The sequence below is a fragment of the Hoplias malabaricus genome, chromosome 2 (genome assembly GCF_029633855.1).
Source record: "Hoplias malabaricus isolate fHopMal1 chromosome 2, fHopMal1.hap1, whole genome shotgun sequence".
In the NCBI taxonomy this organism is placed as follows: Eukaryota; Metazoa; Chordata; class Actinopteri; order Characiformes; family Erythrinidae; genus Hoplias; species Hoplias malabaricus.
Window position 1 is genome coordinate 1,625,949 of NC_089801.1, and position 20,211 is coordinate 1,646,159.

The following is a 20,211-nucleotide window of genomic DNA, read 5'->3' on the forward strand; positions in this document are numbered from 1 at the left end:
CACTAAATTTGGACCAAGGGAGGACAACGAGTGAACGGACTGCAGTGATTGGTGCTCAAGAGTGACAGAAGCACAAGGGGGGTGAAAGCTACTTTTTTGTCCTGACAGAAAGGTGTCAGAACACACAGTGCAGTGCAGCGTGCTGCATATGGGGCTGAGTGCCAGTGCTGACCCTGTAGCTTGTTCACAAGTTGTCCTTCCTTGGACGACTATTCATTTACCAACTACTGCATACTGGGGACATCCCACAAGACTTACAGATTTGAGGTCCTGTCCAAAACATTACGCCCACCATAGAATCACTTAAAGTTCACTCAGCACTATACGCTTATCTAGTGAATGTATTCATATTTTCCTTATGATGTAAATATAGATATGAATCCACTGATATTTGGTAATTAATACATAAATAACTAGTTAAAATAAAACCACGCAAACACATACGCTATTAAACTGTGCACTGAATTACTATCTAATGCTCACACCACACATTCTCCTTCTCTCTTCTCTCTCTTTCCACATAGTTTTACATTTACACTTTCACCCTCATGCCTCATTATTATTTTCACCCGGTTACAAAGTGTGCACTCTCTTTTACTCTAAATTTTTCCTCTTTCATACATGGTATTATTTGCACATTTTTATCTTCAGTCCTCTTTCTCTCTAATCTCCCTCTCCATCCTACTCCTTCTCACACAATTTGCACACTTTCTGCCTCTCCCTCTGTTCTTCACCTCTCCATTCTCTTTTCTCCCTTTTCTGCTGCCCCCTTCTTCTCCTCCTCCTCCCTCTCACTCTGCTTCTCTCTCCTCTCTCTCTCTCTCTCTCGTTTGTAAGGGAGGTGTACAGTGATGAACAGCTCCTCTGCTCTGGAGTTGGCAGGAAATCTATCACAGCGGACAATAAAATTGCAATTGAGTTTCTTTAGCTCTTTTTTTTTTTATAGCGTGTATCTCTCTGGTTTGCCCCCTTAACAATTCACACACGCCGGGACCCCCTTTCCGCCTTAAAAAAAAAGTGAAAAATAAGAGGAAAAAACAATGTTTTTAGATTACACCAGTGCCGCGGAGACGAGAGCAGCAACATTAATCTTGTGCAATTACAAAGAAAAAAGCAATTACACACTCTGCCCAATGCAAAGAGGAAAGATCAATTCCAGGGCAGTGAGTTATAGAGCACCGCTGGGCACGGAGCCTGCTTTAGAGCCGGACGATACCAACCAAGATCAGAATCAATAACAATATAATATCACAATTAAAATTAGAAAGAGGCACCAGAAAATCCACTGAAACTGCTCGTCTGATTCAATTTGTGCGCCCCACATATTTCTCCCGATTCCCTCTATTTCTGATGATATAATGAGCTGGTGTATATCGAGAAAAACCTAAATTACTCTGCACTTAAACTCTCGGAAGTATATTCACTGATGTACTTAAGTAGAAGTGCAGAAGCAAGGGCAGCTAGTGAAGTGCTATTCAAGCAGTGATTCATTAAATCATTGATTACCGAATCCTGTTTATTTACACAAAAACCAATGTTTTATATGCTATAAATAAACATCAATTCTAAACGTCATGTCTGCTCTGTTATATTTATTCTTGTCTTAAATGTAATGAAGGTTTAATTTCTATATCCACTGCTAACTTTATTTCATCTGTATTATCTACATTTTATGTAGCATTTCTCTTATTATTGTGAATGTTTCTTCTGCTGCTCGTACATTTCCGTTTTTTATTACTTCTAAATCTCTATTACAGGCATTTGTCTCATCACATCACAATCATCCAATCCTTCGCTATTCTGTTTCCTCAAGGTAGCGTTCTCTCATAAATTATTCAAAAACAACTATTTTTCTGCTGGAAATAAAAACAGTGCAGACATCTGAGCCTTGATTATTAAAAAAAATAATAATAATAAAAAATATATATAAACCAGCAGGAAAATGGAGAACAAGTGAAAAAAAATCATATCAGAAAATATTGCAAATAAATGTTAACATGTATTAATTAAAATATACAGGATCTGTGCATTTTATTTATTTATTTATTTTTTACTTTTATCATTTAATTTTTTATCATGTATTTCACATTAAGATTTTTTACCAAACTGTGACCTCTGTGTGAAGGTAAAAATGAATTGCACTAAACACTAAAAGCGATCATAATTATTGTATTGTTGTTTATGGCATTTTCTGTTTATTTTTCTCGTATTGTTTGCGCATTAGTAATTTTTGTGACCGTGTGCATCGTGTGTAGTGCTGTGTTGCTGTACGTTGCGCCATGAGTCAATGTGCAGTTTATGATTGAAACAGCAATAAATGTAAATCTCAGAATCTCATGATTTGAACGGATTGAGATAAATGTTGTTATTCTAGTAAGATTTATCTGTCTTTAAACCGCTGTATGAAGATATTAAAAGTGTGATTGAATTATACAAAACAGCATAATATTTTAATATCATTTGAGGTCCAATGAGTAAATAAGTGGTTTTAACTGATTTAACACATCAGTCTCATCTGATATAGTCCTAATCTATTAATATAGGATTGACACTTTATCTATAACTAATATAAATCTCAGATGATTGCTAATTAAACATCATATATATATGCATTTGACAAAATATACTTCTACTTATATTCCTGTGTTCTTGTTCTTTATTTTCATGCTATAAACAACGCTAGTGTTAGGATTGTTTGATCACTACAGAGGGTTTAATTACGAATCAAATAACCGACGTGTTTTTACCTGATATATTTGAATACAAATTGTTTGATTTTATTTTAATTCCTAAAAGAAACTGCATTAAAAAGTGTCTTAAGATGTTTCAGCAGTTTCAGAGCTCGTATTCACTGGCTAAGTTCAACAAACTGGAAAAAAAAAACATTCCCAATGACATTTGTACAGACTAAAATGTTTGTTTTGTTTTGCTTCCCACGTTACAGTAAATTCAGTAAATAAACAGACACCGTGGATTAAAACGTGCAAAGTTGAGTTCTCTGTAGAGGATGCGCTACTTAATTTTACTCAGAAAAAAAAAAATCAACAAAAATACATTTGAGAAACAGGAAGAAAATGTATATTTACCTTAAACATTAACCTGTTTTAAACACCTCCAACCAAAACTCCTTAAAGTATTAAAGGTGTTAAATCACTCAGAATAAAAACCAAAGCACACCTCTGACCCCTACAGGCCACTAAATGTAACACCATTCCCAAAACAACTTTGCACAGAGGCGGTGGTGAGATTTGTGCACACTCTGATCAAAGGAAGGAAAGGGTTTTGTTGATTTGATGTAGGTTTATAAATAAATAAATAAATAAATAAAGCCAATTCTCTACAAATAGATGTGCGTATCAATGTACAATTACTTTCTTCATTAATGGACATATTATCAATTTATTTCAGTTTATCTCGACCAATAAATATCAACTAGAACCTACGATTTACACATTCAATTTCACAAGTTTATTTTACAAGATCTGTAATTAGATCAGCAGTTTTCAAACGTCCATTCCTACAATCACACGACTGTAGGAGGAATAAAGTATTACTCTAGAGCAGCTCTGAGAAATGAACCATCAACACTTCCTGCAAAATTAGAAAATAATTTTAAAATCAAAAAGTTTGTGTCCTATATTTTGTGCCAAAAAATGACGACAAAAAAACAAAAGGCAGCTCTAATCTGTGAAGCTGCGTTGGAACTGAATAAAAATTACAAATAAAACATAAACAAAAATAAATATAAAATAAAAAAGCAACCCTGATAATACACAGTAAACACACACAGCGCCGTTGAGTTCAGATGAAAAGGGTGATAGAGGTTATATATTATAAAAGGTCAGATTAAAACAACACAGAGTGCTGCAGCAGCGTGTGATGTGTCAGATTAGAGAATATAAATTCCTGTTTGTGGAGGGGAAGAGATTTTAATCTAAATTACAGCCTGTCACCATGAGAAATTTAACGTCCTGTTTGACCAATGATTACAGAATAACTGCTGTTACTGTATGACCCAGAAACAGCCTACATAAGTTGCACGATAGCAAAGTTTATAGAATAAATTTAGAAATGGGTGTTTTGCTCAAGCTTCTGGGGGTTAAAAACTCCAGGGGCTCTGCTGTGTCTGACTCACTTGTACCACCCTCACCACGTTGGTGTCCCTGCGGCACTGAGAATGATGGTGATCCACCACCCAAATATTATCTGCTCTCTGAGGGGATCCTAACCATTTCAGAATAGGGTGAAAGGAAGCTAACTAAGTATGCAGAGCAACAGACAGACAATGGTCTGCAAGTGCATCTGTTAGGGTCAGTGGAGTTGATAAAATGAACAAATGAGTGTAAAAGCAATACCTTGGTGACTTTAGGGTTAAAGCTTATCGGTGTAATTCCGATATGTTTTTAAGCAAAATGTAGTATCATTTATTAAAGCCCAAGTTTCACTGAAAAACCCTTGCATCTTCAGAACAGCTCAGTTACAGAAGGAAAAGGCTCATCTTTTAATTAAAGCAGATAGTTATTTAGTCGTTTTGGATCAAATCTGGAGCTTTGTTTTTAACCACACTGTAGACTGTAGAGATGACTGAACAACACACGCATTACTGTCACTGAGAGATCCAGCTCAGACATGGACTTACTAAATATGGTTATACTGCCAACTTTAGTGGTGTACAAACGAAAGACGCAAGCATTTGGGGTTCAGGCTACGTGTGTGTGTGTGTGTGTGTACATACCTTGGAGTGTGTGATGGAGAGAGTGTCAACCCACACCCTCCAACCCCCCCACTCATATTTGATGGCATGATAGAGGAGGATGCGGAAAATGGCGTAAACCATCTCAGTGATCTTCTGCTCCTCACTGCTCTTTGGGTTTATAAAACACAGAGATAACATCCACTCCTGCCAAACAGAACACTGCAGCAGACTCCTAAACATAGGCACATGCGCACACACACACACACACACACACACACACACACACACACACACACACACACACACACATTAAAAACTGTTTATTTTTAACGTATACCACATTACTCCACAAAATCTCTTTTTGCACGATTATACCGAACACCTTTAGTTACATTTCCTGTCACAGTCGCTATGTACATTATTTTAGTTGCTCCACACAATAAAAAGGTTCGAAACTCTATGCTTTGCCAATATTTCTACAAAATAAAGAGTATTACTCAGGAGTTGTTCATTCTTGACTATTATTCTGGGATGTATTCACACTGGATATTAGACCATTTCTATGAGGATTTTATGACAAACACACAAAGGCAGGAAGATTAATTCTGAATCTTTTGAAAGCCCTATTAAATGTAATGAATTTTACATAATGTCATTTACCACAGAATGTCTGTAATATTTATCAATAATTCACAGAGGAAAAGAAATCCAAGTATAAATGACAGAGATGGGAGTGGCCATTCCACTGATGTACTGCTGTCACAACAAAACAATCTGTGCCAAATGCATAGCTTCTGTTAGAAAATGCCTCCAACTCAATAAAATAAAAACTAGCAATTAACTTTCACTTTCAAAATATGTGAAATATCCCTGTGTCAAAACATTGTTACAAAATGCCTCTTTGAGCCCATTTGAGAAAAGAAAAGTGAAAATCCCTTTTACACAATAACACTGGAATATTCACAGGCTTCACAGAACCTGGGGTGGTTCTACAGCTTGTTCTCCAGAAGGTGAAAGATGCCAGAATCTTTAATGACACAGGGGCGAGCTGTCAGTAAACATGAGTGACGTGGCGGATTTGGGCAGGATTAAAATCTTTGAGAAACTCTGGTAATAATTACACCACCCCACAATCTCATGTGCATCGTACGATGTACAGAACAATTCATGACTAAACTTTTAAGATGTGGGTAAATATGTTTTTGTCTAACTGAGGAAAAGAAGTTCTGGAATTGAAGGCAAAGGGTGAACAAATGTGGCTTATATTTCATAGCTGCGGCATCTGGGGGATTTTCTTTTTTTCTGCTTGTTTCTTGATGCTAAGAAACTAATCACTGGCACTTAATGACTGTTCTGAGTGGAAATTGAGTAAGTGTGTGTGTGTGTGTGAGAGAGAGAGTGTGTGTTTCTTTACCTGCGGTTCTCTCTGCTGTTGTTGAAGAGTTTGATCATGTCTGAGAGGAAAACTCTGCGCACCTCCATACTCTCTGTTCCGGCCGGAGCGTTCTTCAGGAGAGCTGCTATCACCTTAAGGATCTCTGATAAATACATGAAAAAGAAAATGACTAACAATCCCCTGTAATTGAGCTGGTTAAGAGCCCTGCTGAGGACTTCCATCAACTGTGTACAACCTAATAATTCAGCACATACAATGTACTGTACTCACGTTTAAAATATTCAGCCACATTCCTATGATTTAATGTTAACTATAAACTAGGAGCTTTTTAAAAGAATCAAACATTTAAACACAATGTGTCAGTCTCATGCTGCGGGGCCTTGTCGAGTCACTAATAACAGCAGCCAAAACTAAACTTATAATAATATTAAAAGATTGATTTTATTAAAATATCTAGAAAAAACAGACCAACGTTAGACGGCTGTCCTCATTAACTCACAGCAAATGATCAAGAGGATGAGAGAAAAACTAAACTCTGTCAAAGCCCTCGTGATGTTATTCCCATATTAAAAAATTACAGAGACAACTAGAATCTTCACCTATCCACAGTCCTAGATTTTGAAAAGGTTATGCTGAGTTAAGTTGTTCTCCTACATTTCGTATCTCATTTCTACACTAAATTTTGTTGTTCCCACACATTAGGTATCTTATTCCCATGCCTTAAGCGCTTATCCAGGGTCACGGTGGGTCTGGAGCCTACCCAGAATCATTGGGTGCAAGGCAGGAACACACCCTGGAGGGGGCGCCAGTCCTTCACAGGGCAACACACACACTCACACATTCACTCACACACTCACACATTTACTCACTCACACCTACGGACACTTTTGAGTCACCAATCCACCTAACAACATGTGTTTTGGAACTGTGGGAGGAAAACGGAGCACCCGGAGGAAACCCACGCAGACACAGGGAGAACACACCACACTGCTCACAGACAGTCACCCGGAGGAAACCCACGCAGACACAGAGAGAACACACCACACTCCTCACAGACAGTCACCCGGAGGAAACCCACGCAGACACAAAGAGAACATACCACACTCCTCACAGACAGTCACCCGGAGGAAACCCACTCAGACACAGAGAGAACACACCACACTCCTCACAGACAGTCACCCGGAGGAAACCCACGCAGACAGAGAGAACACACCACACTCCTCACAGACAGTCACCCGGAGGAAACCCACTCAGACACAGAGAGAACACACCACACTCCTCACAGACAGTCACCCGGAGGAAACCCACGCGGACACAGAGAGAACACACCACACTCCTCACAGACAGTCACCCGGAGGAAACCCATATGGACACAGGGAGAACACACCACACTCCTCACAGACAGTCACCCGGAGGAAACCCACGCAGACACAGGGTGAACACACCACACTCCTCACAAACAGTCACCCGAAAGGAAACCCACGCAGACACAGAGAGAACACACCACACTCCTCACAGACAGTCACCCGGCGGAAACCCACGCAGACACAGAGAGAACACACCACACTCCTCACAGACAGTCACCCGGAGGAAACCCACACAGACACAGGGAGAACACACCACACTCCTGACAGACAGTCACCCGAAGGAAACCCACGCAGACACAGGGAGAACACACCACACTCCTCACAGACAGTCACCCGGAGGAAACCCACGCAGACACAGGGAGAACACACCACACTGCTCACAGACAGTCACCTGGAGGAAACCCACGCAGACACAGGGAGAACACACCACACTCCTCACAGACAGTCACCCGGAGGAAACCCACGCAGACACAGAGAGAACACACCACACTCCTCACAGACAGTCACCCGGAGGAAACCCACGCAGACACAGAGAGAACACACCACACTCCTCACAGACAGTCACCTGGAGGAAACCCACGCAGACACAGGGAGAACACACCACACTCCTCACAGACAGTCACCCGGAGGAAACCCACGCAGACACAGAGAGAACACACCACACTCCTCACAGACAGTCACCTGGAGGAAACCCACGCGGACACAGGGAGAACACACCACACTCCTCACAGACAGTCACCCGGAGGAAACCCATGCAGACACAGGGAGAACACACCACACTCCTCACAGACAGTCACCCGGAGGAAACCCACGCAGACACAGGGAGAACACACCACACTCCTCACAGACAGTCACCCGGAAGAAACCCACGCAGACACACGGAGAACACACCACACTCCTCACAGACAGTCACCCGGAGGAAACCCACGCAGACACAGGGAGAACACACCACACTGCTCACAGACAGTCACCCGGAGGAAACCCACGCAGACACAGGGAGAACACACCACACTCCTCACAGACAGTCACCCGGAGCGGGACTTGAACCTCCAGGTCCCTGGAGCTGTGTGACTGCGACACTAACCTGCTGCACCTCCGTACCGCACTAAAGCTACAACATGATTTATATTATTATTTTGAAAATGGATAATCCTGTCATTTTTCTGCATAGATGCATTTGTGTGTGTATAAAACATTATTTGTTTCATTCTATATTAAATATTTAATTAATTCTAAAATACTTAAAGGGGACCTAGGAGGGGGAAAAAAAAACACACTTTTTTTTTTTTTTTAGCACATTAGCACATTATTATGGGGATCTGGAGCCTACCGTCCACAATCTAGAAAATAAAACAACTCGGTCAAGCTTTCTGCCTAATCAGTAAACATGGGGAAAAATGAGACGTTCTTATTCTGTGGTGCACGTATTTTGTTATTTCACTAATCACCCGCTTTTATGTGAAAACAAGAACAAATAAATAAAACTTCTCATTTCTGGGGTCTGGCGCTGAAGTCAGTTGTTGCTCACTGATTTATTTTTCCATTTAAGCTTTTTCTTTTATTCTAAACCTTCTGCTTTATTTAACAATTGATCATAAAATCTATATGAAACTCTATCAAATTAAAAATATATGTTTACTGTAATATACATCACAGGCACATTGAAAAATGTAATAATTTCCCTTTCTCTCCGTCGGAAGATGATGAGGCTTCCAGACTCCTCCTCAACTGAGGAAAAATAAAATACAGAAAAAGAGGAAAAGCAGGAAAGTCCTGTGCTGAACTCTGTAACGAGGTCAGAAGTGAGTGTAGAGTTATAAGACTTTTATTTTAAACCGAACAGACGAGCTGTTTACATTAATTATCTCCAAACAGTCTGCACTCACTTGGCCGTACAAGGGTTTACTTTTCATTCATCCCTGAGCTCAGAGCAGAGTGTTGTAAGTGATGCTCCCACGCTCTTTCTGCCTTTTAGAGCCCGTATCTCCTTTTTCCCCTTCTCTCTTCGTTTTCTCTGTATCTCTTTTTCAGGTTTCTCTTTCTGTACTCTTTCACTTTTCCACCTCCCTCTCTAACACTCTACTTTCTGTCCTTTTCAGATTCTCTCTCTCCGTTCTCTCAATATCCCCCTCTGATTTTTTTTTCTCATTTCTCTGTACTCTGTTGTGTTTCTTTCCTTCTCTCTCCTTCTCTGTACTCGCTCTCTCTCTCTCCCTCCCTCTCTGTACTCTCTCTCTCTCCTTCTCTGTACTCTTTCCCTCTCTCTCTCTCTCTCTCTCTCTCTAGATGTGCTGTTTTTGTAATTTTGTAATTACAGTAACTGAACCTTTACTCGGTAGTAAATTACCATTATGTTTTTTTTCCAATGTTCTCCATTTGGTTCTGGTTTATTCCTGAGTTTAATGTTAGAAACTCTGCTGTTTCCTCAGTCCGGTTCTGATCGAGTTGGACACATTGCTAAAGACTGCAATCAGCCCCAGATTCAGACTTCAACACACATCACATCAGAGGGAGAGAGCACAGAGAGAGTAAGTTAGAGACAGACAGCAGAGAGAGAGAGAGAGAGAGAGAGGGAGAGAGAGAGAGAGAGAGAGAGAGAGAGAGAGAGAGGGAGAGGAGGGGAGACATGCTCTTTAACTGCCCTCATTAAATAGCAGCTCTGTGTTTTACCTAAGCAGTCACTTTAATATCAGGGGACGTTCGTTTTATGCTAAAATTGAAGTTTTCAAAACAAGTGACATCACATCTAAAATATGCAAAAAAAAAAAAAAAGGGTATATTTTCGTACAGGTTTAAGGGGATGTCGTTGGGTCGCACTGCTGCCTTCTACACCACAGACTGGGGTTCTACACACATCTCAAGCAAGTAAACCATGATATACCTAGAAATGTTTCTTGGACAAGACTCCTAAAGTGTGATTTATACTTTTACAAAGACACATGTAAATACTGGCTAATGCCTAAGCAAATGTCTGCATATTTTTGTAGCTATGCAGTGACGGCACAAACCTCACCTTTATCACTAACATCATTCAAACATTCGTGCTTTATTTTATTGATTTTGTTCTCCACGTAGTAAGTTTAAAGGAAAAGGACAACATCACCTTGTACTATAACGGACGGACGTGTAACTAGTTTGCTTTTCAAACAATTCTGGGGAATATCTGTTGGTCTGTTCATTATTAAGTTAAACAGTAAATTGCAGCTGGAGAAATAAGAGAGAAAGAGTTTATATAGGAAGAGAGAGAGAAGAGGGGGTGGAGGTTATTAGAGAAGCTGAGGTCATCAGAAAGCTGGAGAATTGAATGAGAAGAACAGACTGAATGAGAGGTTGGGAAGTCCACGGTCCTAGAGGGAAGGTCATTATTCTGAAATATATTTATGTTCTGCACAGTAGGGAATATTCAGAAATCTGCAGTGGATTGAGGGAACCATAAGTCTCCACGCTCCTCAGAGAAATATCGGCAGGAAGGAGAAAAAAGATGAAAAAGGAGCTCTGGTAACAATGATGCAAAGTGCCTATTTAAAATCGAGTTAGCGGTTTTCCTTCGGTCATTTTTTATAATATCATTATGATACACTATTGGTTTTTTGTATTTCAGTTTAGAGTTGATAGAATACAAGTACATTTATTATACTCTTATTTATCTCTTATTTTTAATTAAATACACACTGAGCAACTTTATATACGTTATATACGTGGGGCCTACTCTGTGTGAGTATAATTCACTCACCCTGCAGTGAATTCTAAGAAGTGACACACTCTGAGGGCGTATATAAAGCTCACTCTGCCTATTCATATTGTTGCGATGGCTATGAAAAATAACCATTAGGAGTAACACAAGTACGCTGATGAAACTTCAAGACATTAGTCCTCCACACTGCAGCACGGACTTAGCCCTAGGAGATTCTTTACCTGGTCCCAGATCTGAAGGAAGGCATCTGTGGAAAGCCCTGTAGTGGAAGCCTCCAGTTACAAGCGTAGCACATACACAACTATGTGAACAATAGCATTGTTGACACAGACCACTGTCCACGCGAACTCACGGCCAAACAGCAAATATATCTCTACCATTTCAGTTAAATGAAAAAATACATTTCGTCGTCACTCAAAGCATTACAGTTTTTAGCTATCATTAGAATATCGCTGACTGGGTAAATCGAGACTTGGGTCTGACACAGCCTTCTTCTGTGGTTCTGTGATCGGCTGCACTGCCCTGAGTGTAAACACGTGTGCTGTATCTTGCGTATGTGTAGCGTTTATCTTCTGAGGATGTGCACAACCTACGCACCAAACCAACACAGGATACAAGAGGCACCCATATGGGGACGTGTTCTTAACTTGAGGCGAGCACATTTCCAACCCAAACACTCATGGCCAGATCAGAAGTTAAGGGCGTTCACAGAAAAATTAAAATGTAATATATTTCATGTAGACTTATAGACCGCCACTCATAGGTTGTGATGTCTGGTCTGCACCTACATACACTCATTTCTGGTATGTTACTTGCGTTTGTATTTAAGACAATGAACTGAATTCTTACGTGGGTTTTGGATCTTGACACTGGAGTCGGGATCTGGGTGCTGTTTGTGAATCACCTGAGTACAGATTTGTTCTGTGAGAATCTGTGGATAAATACAAACACAAGTTAGTTGAAAACGTAGATGCTACTAGATTCCCCATCCTCAAAGAGAAACTACTGCCCATATGCTTTATAATCAATGGCACCAGTCAATGGGTGGGATAATACTAGGCAGAAAGTGAATAGTCACGTCTTCAAGCTGATGTTGGAAGCAGACAAAATGGGCAAGCAAAATGATCAGGGGGATTTTGACAACGGCCAATTTGAGATGTTAAAAATGTTTTAGACAAAGCATATGCAAAATGCCTGGTCTTGTGGGACGTTCACATTATGCAGTGGTTAATACCTACCAAAGTTGTCCAAGGAAAGACAACGAGGGAACTGGCAAAAGGGTCATGTGCACCCAGGCATCACTGATGTGTCAGGGGAGCGAGAGAGTCAGGATGGGCCCTGTAAGTAGCAAGCTGTGATGCACTATGTGTTCTGAGAATTTTTTCCAAGGCCATAATTAACCTTTTCAGCAATTACAGTAACCCTTCTCTGGGATTAGACCAGACTCCCTTTGTGAATCAGTGAGACAGTTGTCCACTAGTTGTTCTTCTGTCAATTGAAATATTCTGCACTGCTGGGTATGACCTACTCCTACCAGCACAACACACTAATGCACCACCATCATGTCATTGCTAAAAATGATGCCCATTGTGTGGTGGTCCTGTAGGGGTCATGACCATTAAAGAACAGAGTGAAAGGGGTCTAATGAGTATGCAGAGCAACAGATAAAGTACAGTCTGAAATTGAAATGCTATGTACAATGTTTTCGACAATCAGTGTACACTTATACTGACCTCAAAAAGGACGTTGTATGTGGTCATTGAGAACTGGCTTGAATGGAGAAGCAGGCGCTCAGTCAGCAACGAGAAAAGACCATTACTCAGCATTACCTCTGACTTCCTCCTGCAACAGGAAACAGCACACGAACAGCAAGCCATCAAATCATTACATTCATTCATTCATTATCTGTAACCGCTTATCCAGTTCAGGGTCACGGTGGGTCCAGAGCGTACCTGGAATCATTGGGCGCAAGGCGGGAACACACCCTGGAGGGGGCACCAGTCCTTCACAGGACGACACACACTCACAATCCACCTACTAGCATGTGTTTTTGGATCATGGAAGGAACCCGGAGCACCCGGAGGAAACCCACAAAGACACAGAGAGAACACACCACACTCCTCACAGACAGTCACCCGGAGGAAACCCACAAAGACACAGAGAGAACACACCACACTCCTCACAGACAGTCACCCAGAGGAAACCCACGCAGACACAGAGAGAACACACCAGACTCCTCACAGACAGTCACCCGGAGGAAACCCACGCAGACACAGGGAGAACACACCACACTCCTCACAGACAGTCACCCGGAGGAAACCCACGCAGACACAGAGAGAACACACCACACTCCTCACAGACAGTCACCCGGAGGAAACCCACGCAGACACAGGGAGAACACACCACACTCCTCACAGACAGTCACCCGGAGGAAACCCACGCAGACACAGGGAGAACACACCACACTCCTCACAGACAGTCACCCGGAGGAAACCCACACAGACACAGGGAGAACACACCACACTCCTCACAGACAGTCACCCGGAGGAAACCCACACAGACACAGGGAGAACACACCACACTCCTCACAGACAGTCACCTGGAGCGTCTGAATTTAGCCCATTCCAAATTAACTACACAGCTCTTGAAAAACACATTAAAATATGATGTGCTATGACAATAATTTTTTGCTTCATTGTCCATCCTGGTTATAAATAGAAGCTGGAATACATTAAATCTCCATCTTGAGCTCAAACAGCAGGAGATTAAATTACTTACTTTGGAGGTAAATGCCGGAGAAAGTAGCCTAGGACTTTCAGAGCTTGGACTCGGATTCCTTCACTGTTAGATGCCAGAAGTTTGTAGATCACTCTGTTTTAAAAACACAACAAACACCCAGACACATACAATTCATCAATATTTACATTTTACACTTTAAAAAGACACTCAAAACAAGCAAATATGTGAGTCACATTTTATTCATCTTTGCATTTTCACTTTGTGTTATTTTATTTTATTAATTCTCTCCATCTCCACCCCTTCTGTCTCCTCTCTCTCAACCCCTCTTCCTTTGCCCCTCTCTCCTGCCCTCCATCTCTCACTCTCTACCTCTGTCTCCCCTTCTCTATGTCTCTCTGAGCAGGGTGATAGAGGAGTGCTCTAAGTGCTGCTGTCAGCTCTAAAATGAACAGAATTCTTTGGTTTTTTTGCAGCAGACGCCCCCCGCTGTGCTGTACGTTTAACCCTGAAACTGTCAGAGTATCCCATAAGTCTATAAAACCTCAGCAAACCACAACCCCTCTACCGCCCACACCCCGCAGGCAAAAAAATAAAAACACTACAATAAAAGACTTGAGGAGGAGAAGAGTCCAGACTGCTTCAGAAAAAAGCTTCAATAATAAGTTCAAACTTTCAGCTGAACAAATAAAGTGTGAAAATAGTTTAAAAAGTGCTGCTTACATTTTTATTGCTTTTCTTAATTAAAAATAATAAATACATTTAATAATTCAATAAATTAAATTAAATTTTAAACATGTTTATATATGTAAGGCCACCAAATGGCCCAATATAACTGCTCCCCATTGGCTTGGAATCCAATTACTTCACAATAACTCACACTGTTGTTTTTTTTCATCATTTTGAACGTACAAGGTTTTGTCTGACAGTGACGTGTTTTTGTCAGTTTTCAACGTGAAATAATTCAGTGTCAAATAAGACTCTTTTCCGTAAAAGTTAGAACGAGATGTTGATAAATAGTTCAAATAATTCACATTTCCTGTTTAACTCGTCATCATTTCTCACCGGATGCCGTTGCGCTGATCGAAAGCTTGGACCATTGAGCTTGGGTGTTCAGACATCAGTGCAACCAAAAGCTGGAGAACGTCCATCAGATTATCATCCTACAATTAACAAAACAGACAAACGTTAGTTTATAATCTTACAGTAAACAAAGAAAAGCAAACAGACAAACGTCACTCAGATAATCACCCTCCAATACATATCAAAATACAATCAGATTAACATCCATCCGTAAACAACACACATCAAAACACACCATCAGGTTATCATTTTACAAGAAACGTTGAAAACAAATATATAAATATAATACATAAAGAAATACAAAATTATATGATATTTAAAAGTAATCAGGGGCTCATTTAAAAAACTTAAAAGCTGCATTTGAGTGAGTGAGAGAGAGAGAGAGACACAGAGGGAGGGAGAGAGAGAGAGAGAGAGAGAGAGAGAGAGAGAGAGAGAGAAACAGAGGGAGGGAGAGAGAGAGAGAGAGAGAGAGAGAGAGAGAGAGAGAGAGAGAGAGAGAGACAGAGGGAGAACACCCATATGAGAATGAATAGTAAATGTGGGTTTATTTTAAGCTCAAATACTGGAAAAAGACTTAAGACTTAAGGTTTTTCTGTTGTTGGGCGCCATCTGGCGGGGAAAATATAACATACGCACAACGCATGACTGAGACACAACCACAACAGATTCAAGTCTTTAAATATTATTAAAGGGCAATATTCAAGGGCAAATATTCTCCATAGAAAAGAAGAGCTTTATGTTTTCCACGGAAAGAGCACAGTTTAAAATCCAGTTTTGCTCACAACTGCCAGTTTTAAAATCAAATGGAAAAGACAGATAAACTAATTAAAACTATCCCTCAACAGTGATTTGCTCAATTTCATGTAAGAATTGAAGCTTTTATGTAAACAGTTGGTGTGTACAAGAGCATTCAAGTGTGGTTAGGAGGATTTAAATGTGTTCAGGGTTGAGCAGAAGGTCAGGTGTTCACAGATGTGTTCAGCTGTGTTTAAGAAAGGTTCAGGTTTGCTCAGACAGGAGTGATCAGGAGGGATTCAGGTGTGTGTGAGACTAGATGTGTTCCATAAGAGCATATACATGTGTTCTGGAGGAACTCAGACGTGATCAGGTTTGTTTAGGATGATTATAAAGGGGCGCAGTTTTTGTTCAATTTTTAATAATTCGGGAGTGATTGTGAGTTCAGGTATGTTCAGGTGTGATTGTGAGTTCAGGTATGCTCAGGTGTGATTGTGAGGAGTTCAGGTATGCTCAGGTGTGATTGGGAGGAGTTCATGTATGTTCAGGTGTGATTGGGAGGAGTTCATGTATGTTCAGGTGTGATTGGGAGGAGTTCATGTATGTTCAGGTGTGATTGGGAGGAGTTCATGTATGTTCAGGTGTGATTGGGAGGAGTTCATGTATGCTCAGGTGTGATTGTTAGGAGTTCGGGTATGCTCAGGTGTGATTGTGAGGAGTTCAGGTATGCTCAGGTGTGATTGTGAGGAGTTCAGGTATGTTTAGGTGTGATTGGGAGGAGTTCATGTATGTTCAGGTGTGATTGGGAGGAGTTCAGGTATGTTCAGGCGTGTTTAGGGGTTCAGGTATGTTCAAGACTAGGCCAAGTCCACAGGAGTAGGTCATGTGCTCTCAGGTTTGCTGTTACCTCATGCATTGTGAGGAGGTAATTGAGAATACTCTGCAGCTCATCCTCCTTCACCCCATAGTCCTGCAGTGTGGAGACAAAGTTAGACTCCATTAGATTATCACTTTAAAGAACAGTGACCTTGTCATAATATGGCAACATACGTTTATAACAACAATATATTAAAACAGTGTATTGTTACACATTGCACATATGATCATGAAGTCATATATTCATCCCACTCTCCAAGCAACATTCAACAACCAACAGCCACCCAGTACATTATTTCACAACCCACGTGTTCCATGACCTAATGGAGGGCTAATCATATAAGACGCCACACAGCACCTGCATTTCAAAGTGACAAACCAGAGACACGTCTGACTAAATGAATTTGGTTAAAATCTCCAATGGACTCTGTCCACAGACTTGTCTCATGAAGTGGCCAGGTGTAAATGAGGTCACTGACAGAACATCAAATGCTCTTTCAATATGCAAAAACCTTTGAAACCACACCTTCATAATGAGCTGTTTGATGAAGAGCAGCAGAAAAGCTCTGAGAGAGTGAATCTCCTTCTGACTGGGCCTTGGACCATCTTAAAAACACACAAAATAAAAGTTATTAAACAATGACAAGCTGTGGGCAGCTTCACAAAAGCTTTCTTAAGAAATTCATGAGAAAACTGAATGCAAGTCATTATTTTCTTGGGACAGTTCATTGTTGAACCAGTGTTTAAAGAACACACTCCATGATGATCCTTGTTAAAACAGACATTAATTCTAGTGATTGCAGTGTTTAAACTGATCCATTTAGAGGCAGACTTTCTGAACTCTTACAGCCTGAGACCGATGTGAGACTTCCATAAGATTAAGAGAATATGTACATATTTAAGAATTACAAATCTGCACGGTGGCGCAGCACGGGTTCGATTCCCGCTCTGTGTGACTGTCTGTGAGGAGTGTGGTGTGTTCTCCCTGTGTCTGCGTGGGTTTCCTCCGGGTGACTGTCTGTGAGGAGTGTGGTGTGTTCTCCCTGTGTCTGCGTGGGTTTCCTCCGGGTGACTGTCTGTGAGGAGTGTGGTGTGTTCTCTCTGTGTCTGCGTGGGTTTCCTCCGGGTGACTGTCTGTGAGGAGTGTGGTGTGTTCTCCCTGTGTCTGCGTGGGTTTCCTCCGGGTGACTGTCTGTGAGGAGTGTGGTGTGTTCTCTCTGTGTCTGCGTGGGTTTCCTCCGGGTGACTGTCTGTGAGGAGTTTGGTGTGTTCTCCCTGTGTCTGCGTGGGTTTCCTCCGGGTGACTGTCTGTGAGGAGTTTGGTGTGTTCTCCCTGTGTCTGCGTGGGTTTCCTCCGGGTGACTGTCTGTGAGGAGTTTGGTGTGTTCTCCCTGTGTCTGCGTGGGTTTCCTCCGGGTGACTGTCTGTGAGGAGTGTGGTGTGTTCTCCCTGTGTCTGCGTGGGTTTCCTCCGGGTGACTGTCTGTGAGGAGTGTGGTGTGTTCTCTCTGTGTCTGCGTGGGTTTCCTCCGGGTGACTGTCTGTGAGGAGTTTGGTGTGTTCTCCCTGTGTCTGCGTGGGTTTCCTCCGGGTGACTGTCTGTGAGGAGTTTGGTGTGTTCTCCCTGTGTCTGCGTGGGTTTCCTCCGGGTGACTGTCTGTGAGGAGTTTGGTGTGTTCTCCCTGTGTCTGCGTGGGTTTCCTCCAGGTGCTCCGGTTTCCACCCACAGTCCAAAACCACACGTTGGTAGGTGGATTGGCGACTCAAAAAAAAAGTGTCCGTAGGTGTGAGTGAATGTGTGTGCACGCCTGTGTTTCCCTGTGAAGGACTGGCGCCCCCTCCAGGATGTATTCCCGCCTTGCGCCCAATGATTTCAGGTAGGCTCTGGACCCACCGCCGCCCTGAACTGGATAAGCGCTTACTAATATAATATAATGATAATGAATGAATCAATGTTCTTGTAGGGATAAGTTATGAAACTCATTTTTTCTGCGGCTACCATTTAACAGAAAGAATTCATAGTCAGTATTATGAGATGAATCAAGCCATTGATCCCACCGATACACAAAACACAGGAATCATTAGATGTGTACTGTCCCCTCATCTGATTATCTCCAATCACAATTCTTGCTGGTGAAAATCTAAGTAAAGTTCTTTTCTTAATACACTTTTGTGAATCCAGCCCCAGATAATAATCACATTCTTATATAAACCAACAACGTTTTACCTTTCATTGAAGAACACCTCTCACCTCTCATTTTACTGTAGCTTTAACTGAAAGGACATTTATAAAACAAAGAAATGAACTCAGACTTATTTATTTTAGATCTTTTCAGGTAAGCGAGTTACAGATGATGAAAGTGTGCCGGGAGCAGAAAATGCAAACGGACACTGTTTCACCTGTCTGTTCTATTCTGGGAGAGGATTATTCTGCAGGTGCAGAACGAGTGGCTAAAAAAGTAGTACCTTCAGCTTCAGCAGAAAGCAACAAAAGTTTTAACGCAGAAGACAAAAGAAAGATAAGAACGTAATGTGTTTACATGGAAATATTAATTGATGTGTACCTTCAAGGCCAATGAACTAATGTCAGAATATTTGTATTGTGACCCCACAGCATTCGTCCTAAATCCGATACACGGTGTTGTGCAAAATAGAACTCAGTAGATGTTTTAATTTTATGTTGACACCTGTTACTCGGCCAATAAAGATTCTCATTCCTGATTCTGATATGGGACAATACTTATGTTTTCTAAACTGTCTGATGGCAGTAGCATCCCCGAGGTTAAGCAGCTGAAAGCCTGGTCTTACCAAGTCCTTTAGGGACGACTCCACTGCGATCCTGAGGATTCACAACCCAATAGTAATATTTGAGTGTGTGCATGACCTGCAGAACGGTCCCCACACGGCGAACAGCGTTATAGATTGTCACTGTACTGATGAACTCAGTCGCCAGGTATGTGTAAAGGGTCAGCTGCACCTAGAATTCAAATCAGTTTACGTCAACTTAATTTACTGTCATTACACCAAGAGAGGGTTACACAGTATAATAAAGTGTCAGGCTACAACTGCAGTGCCGTGAAATAGAAACAAAACACAAAGAAAAATAGGCTAGGACTGAGGTACTAAAAGAATAAATGCAGAATAAAAATGTAAAGTGTCCCAGAGTAATATCAAATGGGTGAGGATTAAAAAAAACAGGACACAACAATTATAGCAATGGTTCTAGATATTACACACAGTTTCATTACATAACAAAGAAATGCATTTAAGCATTTACACCATAAGCAGGTAATTACAGAAAATAAAAGATTAATTCACTGTTTGCACAATATTTATACATAAGAATGTACACATTTAGCAAATATGTAACATTTTTAAATCTCATACATTCATCTATTTTAACATGTAATGTTGTTTTCATTTTCTAACTTTTGAAAATGCCATTATGACAAAATTTCCTGTGAATGGACCAATAGCAATGCTCTGAATTCAATTCAAATTTAAATAAATGTTTACACTAACAAAATTTCACCTGAATGTTTGAATATTCTAGGATTTCGTGAGAGTGTTGGGGGTGCACTGGATAGATCAACTGATGTAAGTGTGTGTGTGTGTGTGTGTGTGTG

At 41.0% G+C, this 20,211-nt stretch overlaps 1 protein-coding gene across 1 annotated transcript in view; it reads right to left on the reverse strand.

The window, feature by feature from the left end:
• lrba (LPS-responsive vesicle trafficking, beach and anchor containing) overlaps positions 1–20,211 on the reverse strand; it is a 214,216-nt gene that overhangs the window by 161,199 nt on the left and 32,806 nt on the right. Inside the window, 9 exon segments of the mRNA XM_066662321.1 lie at positions 4,736–4,928; positions 6,111–6,234; positions 12,003–12,084; positions 12,887–12,995; positions 13,932–14,024; positions 14,955–15,052; positions 16,618–16,680; positions 17,113–17,192; positions 19,394–19,562. Coding sequence (XP_066518418.1) covers positions 4,736–4,928; positions 6,111–6,234; positions 12,003–12,084; positions 12,887–12,995; positions 13,932–14,024; positions 14,955–15,052; positions 16,618–16,680; positions 17,113–17,192; positions 19,394–19,562 — 1,011 coding nt within the window.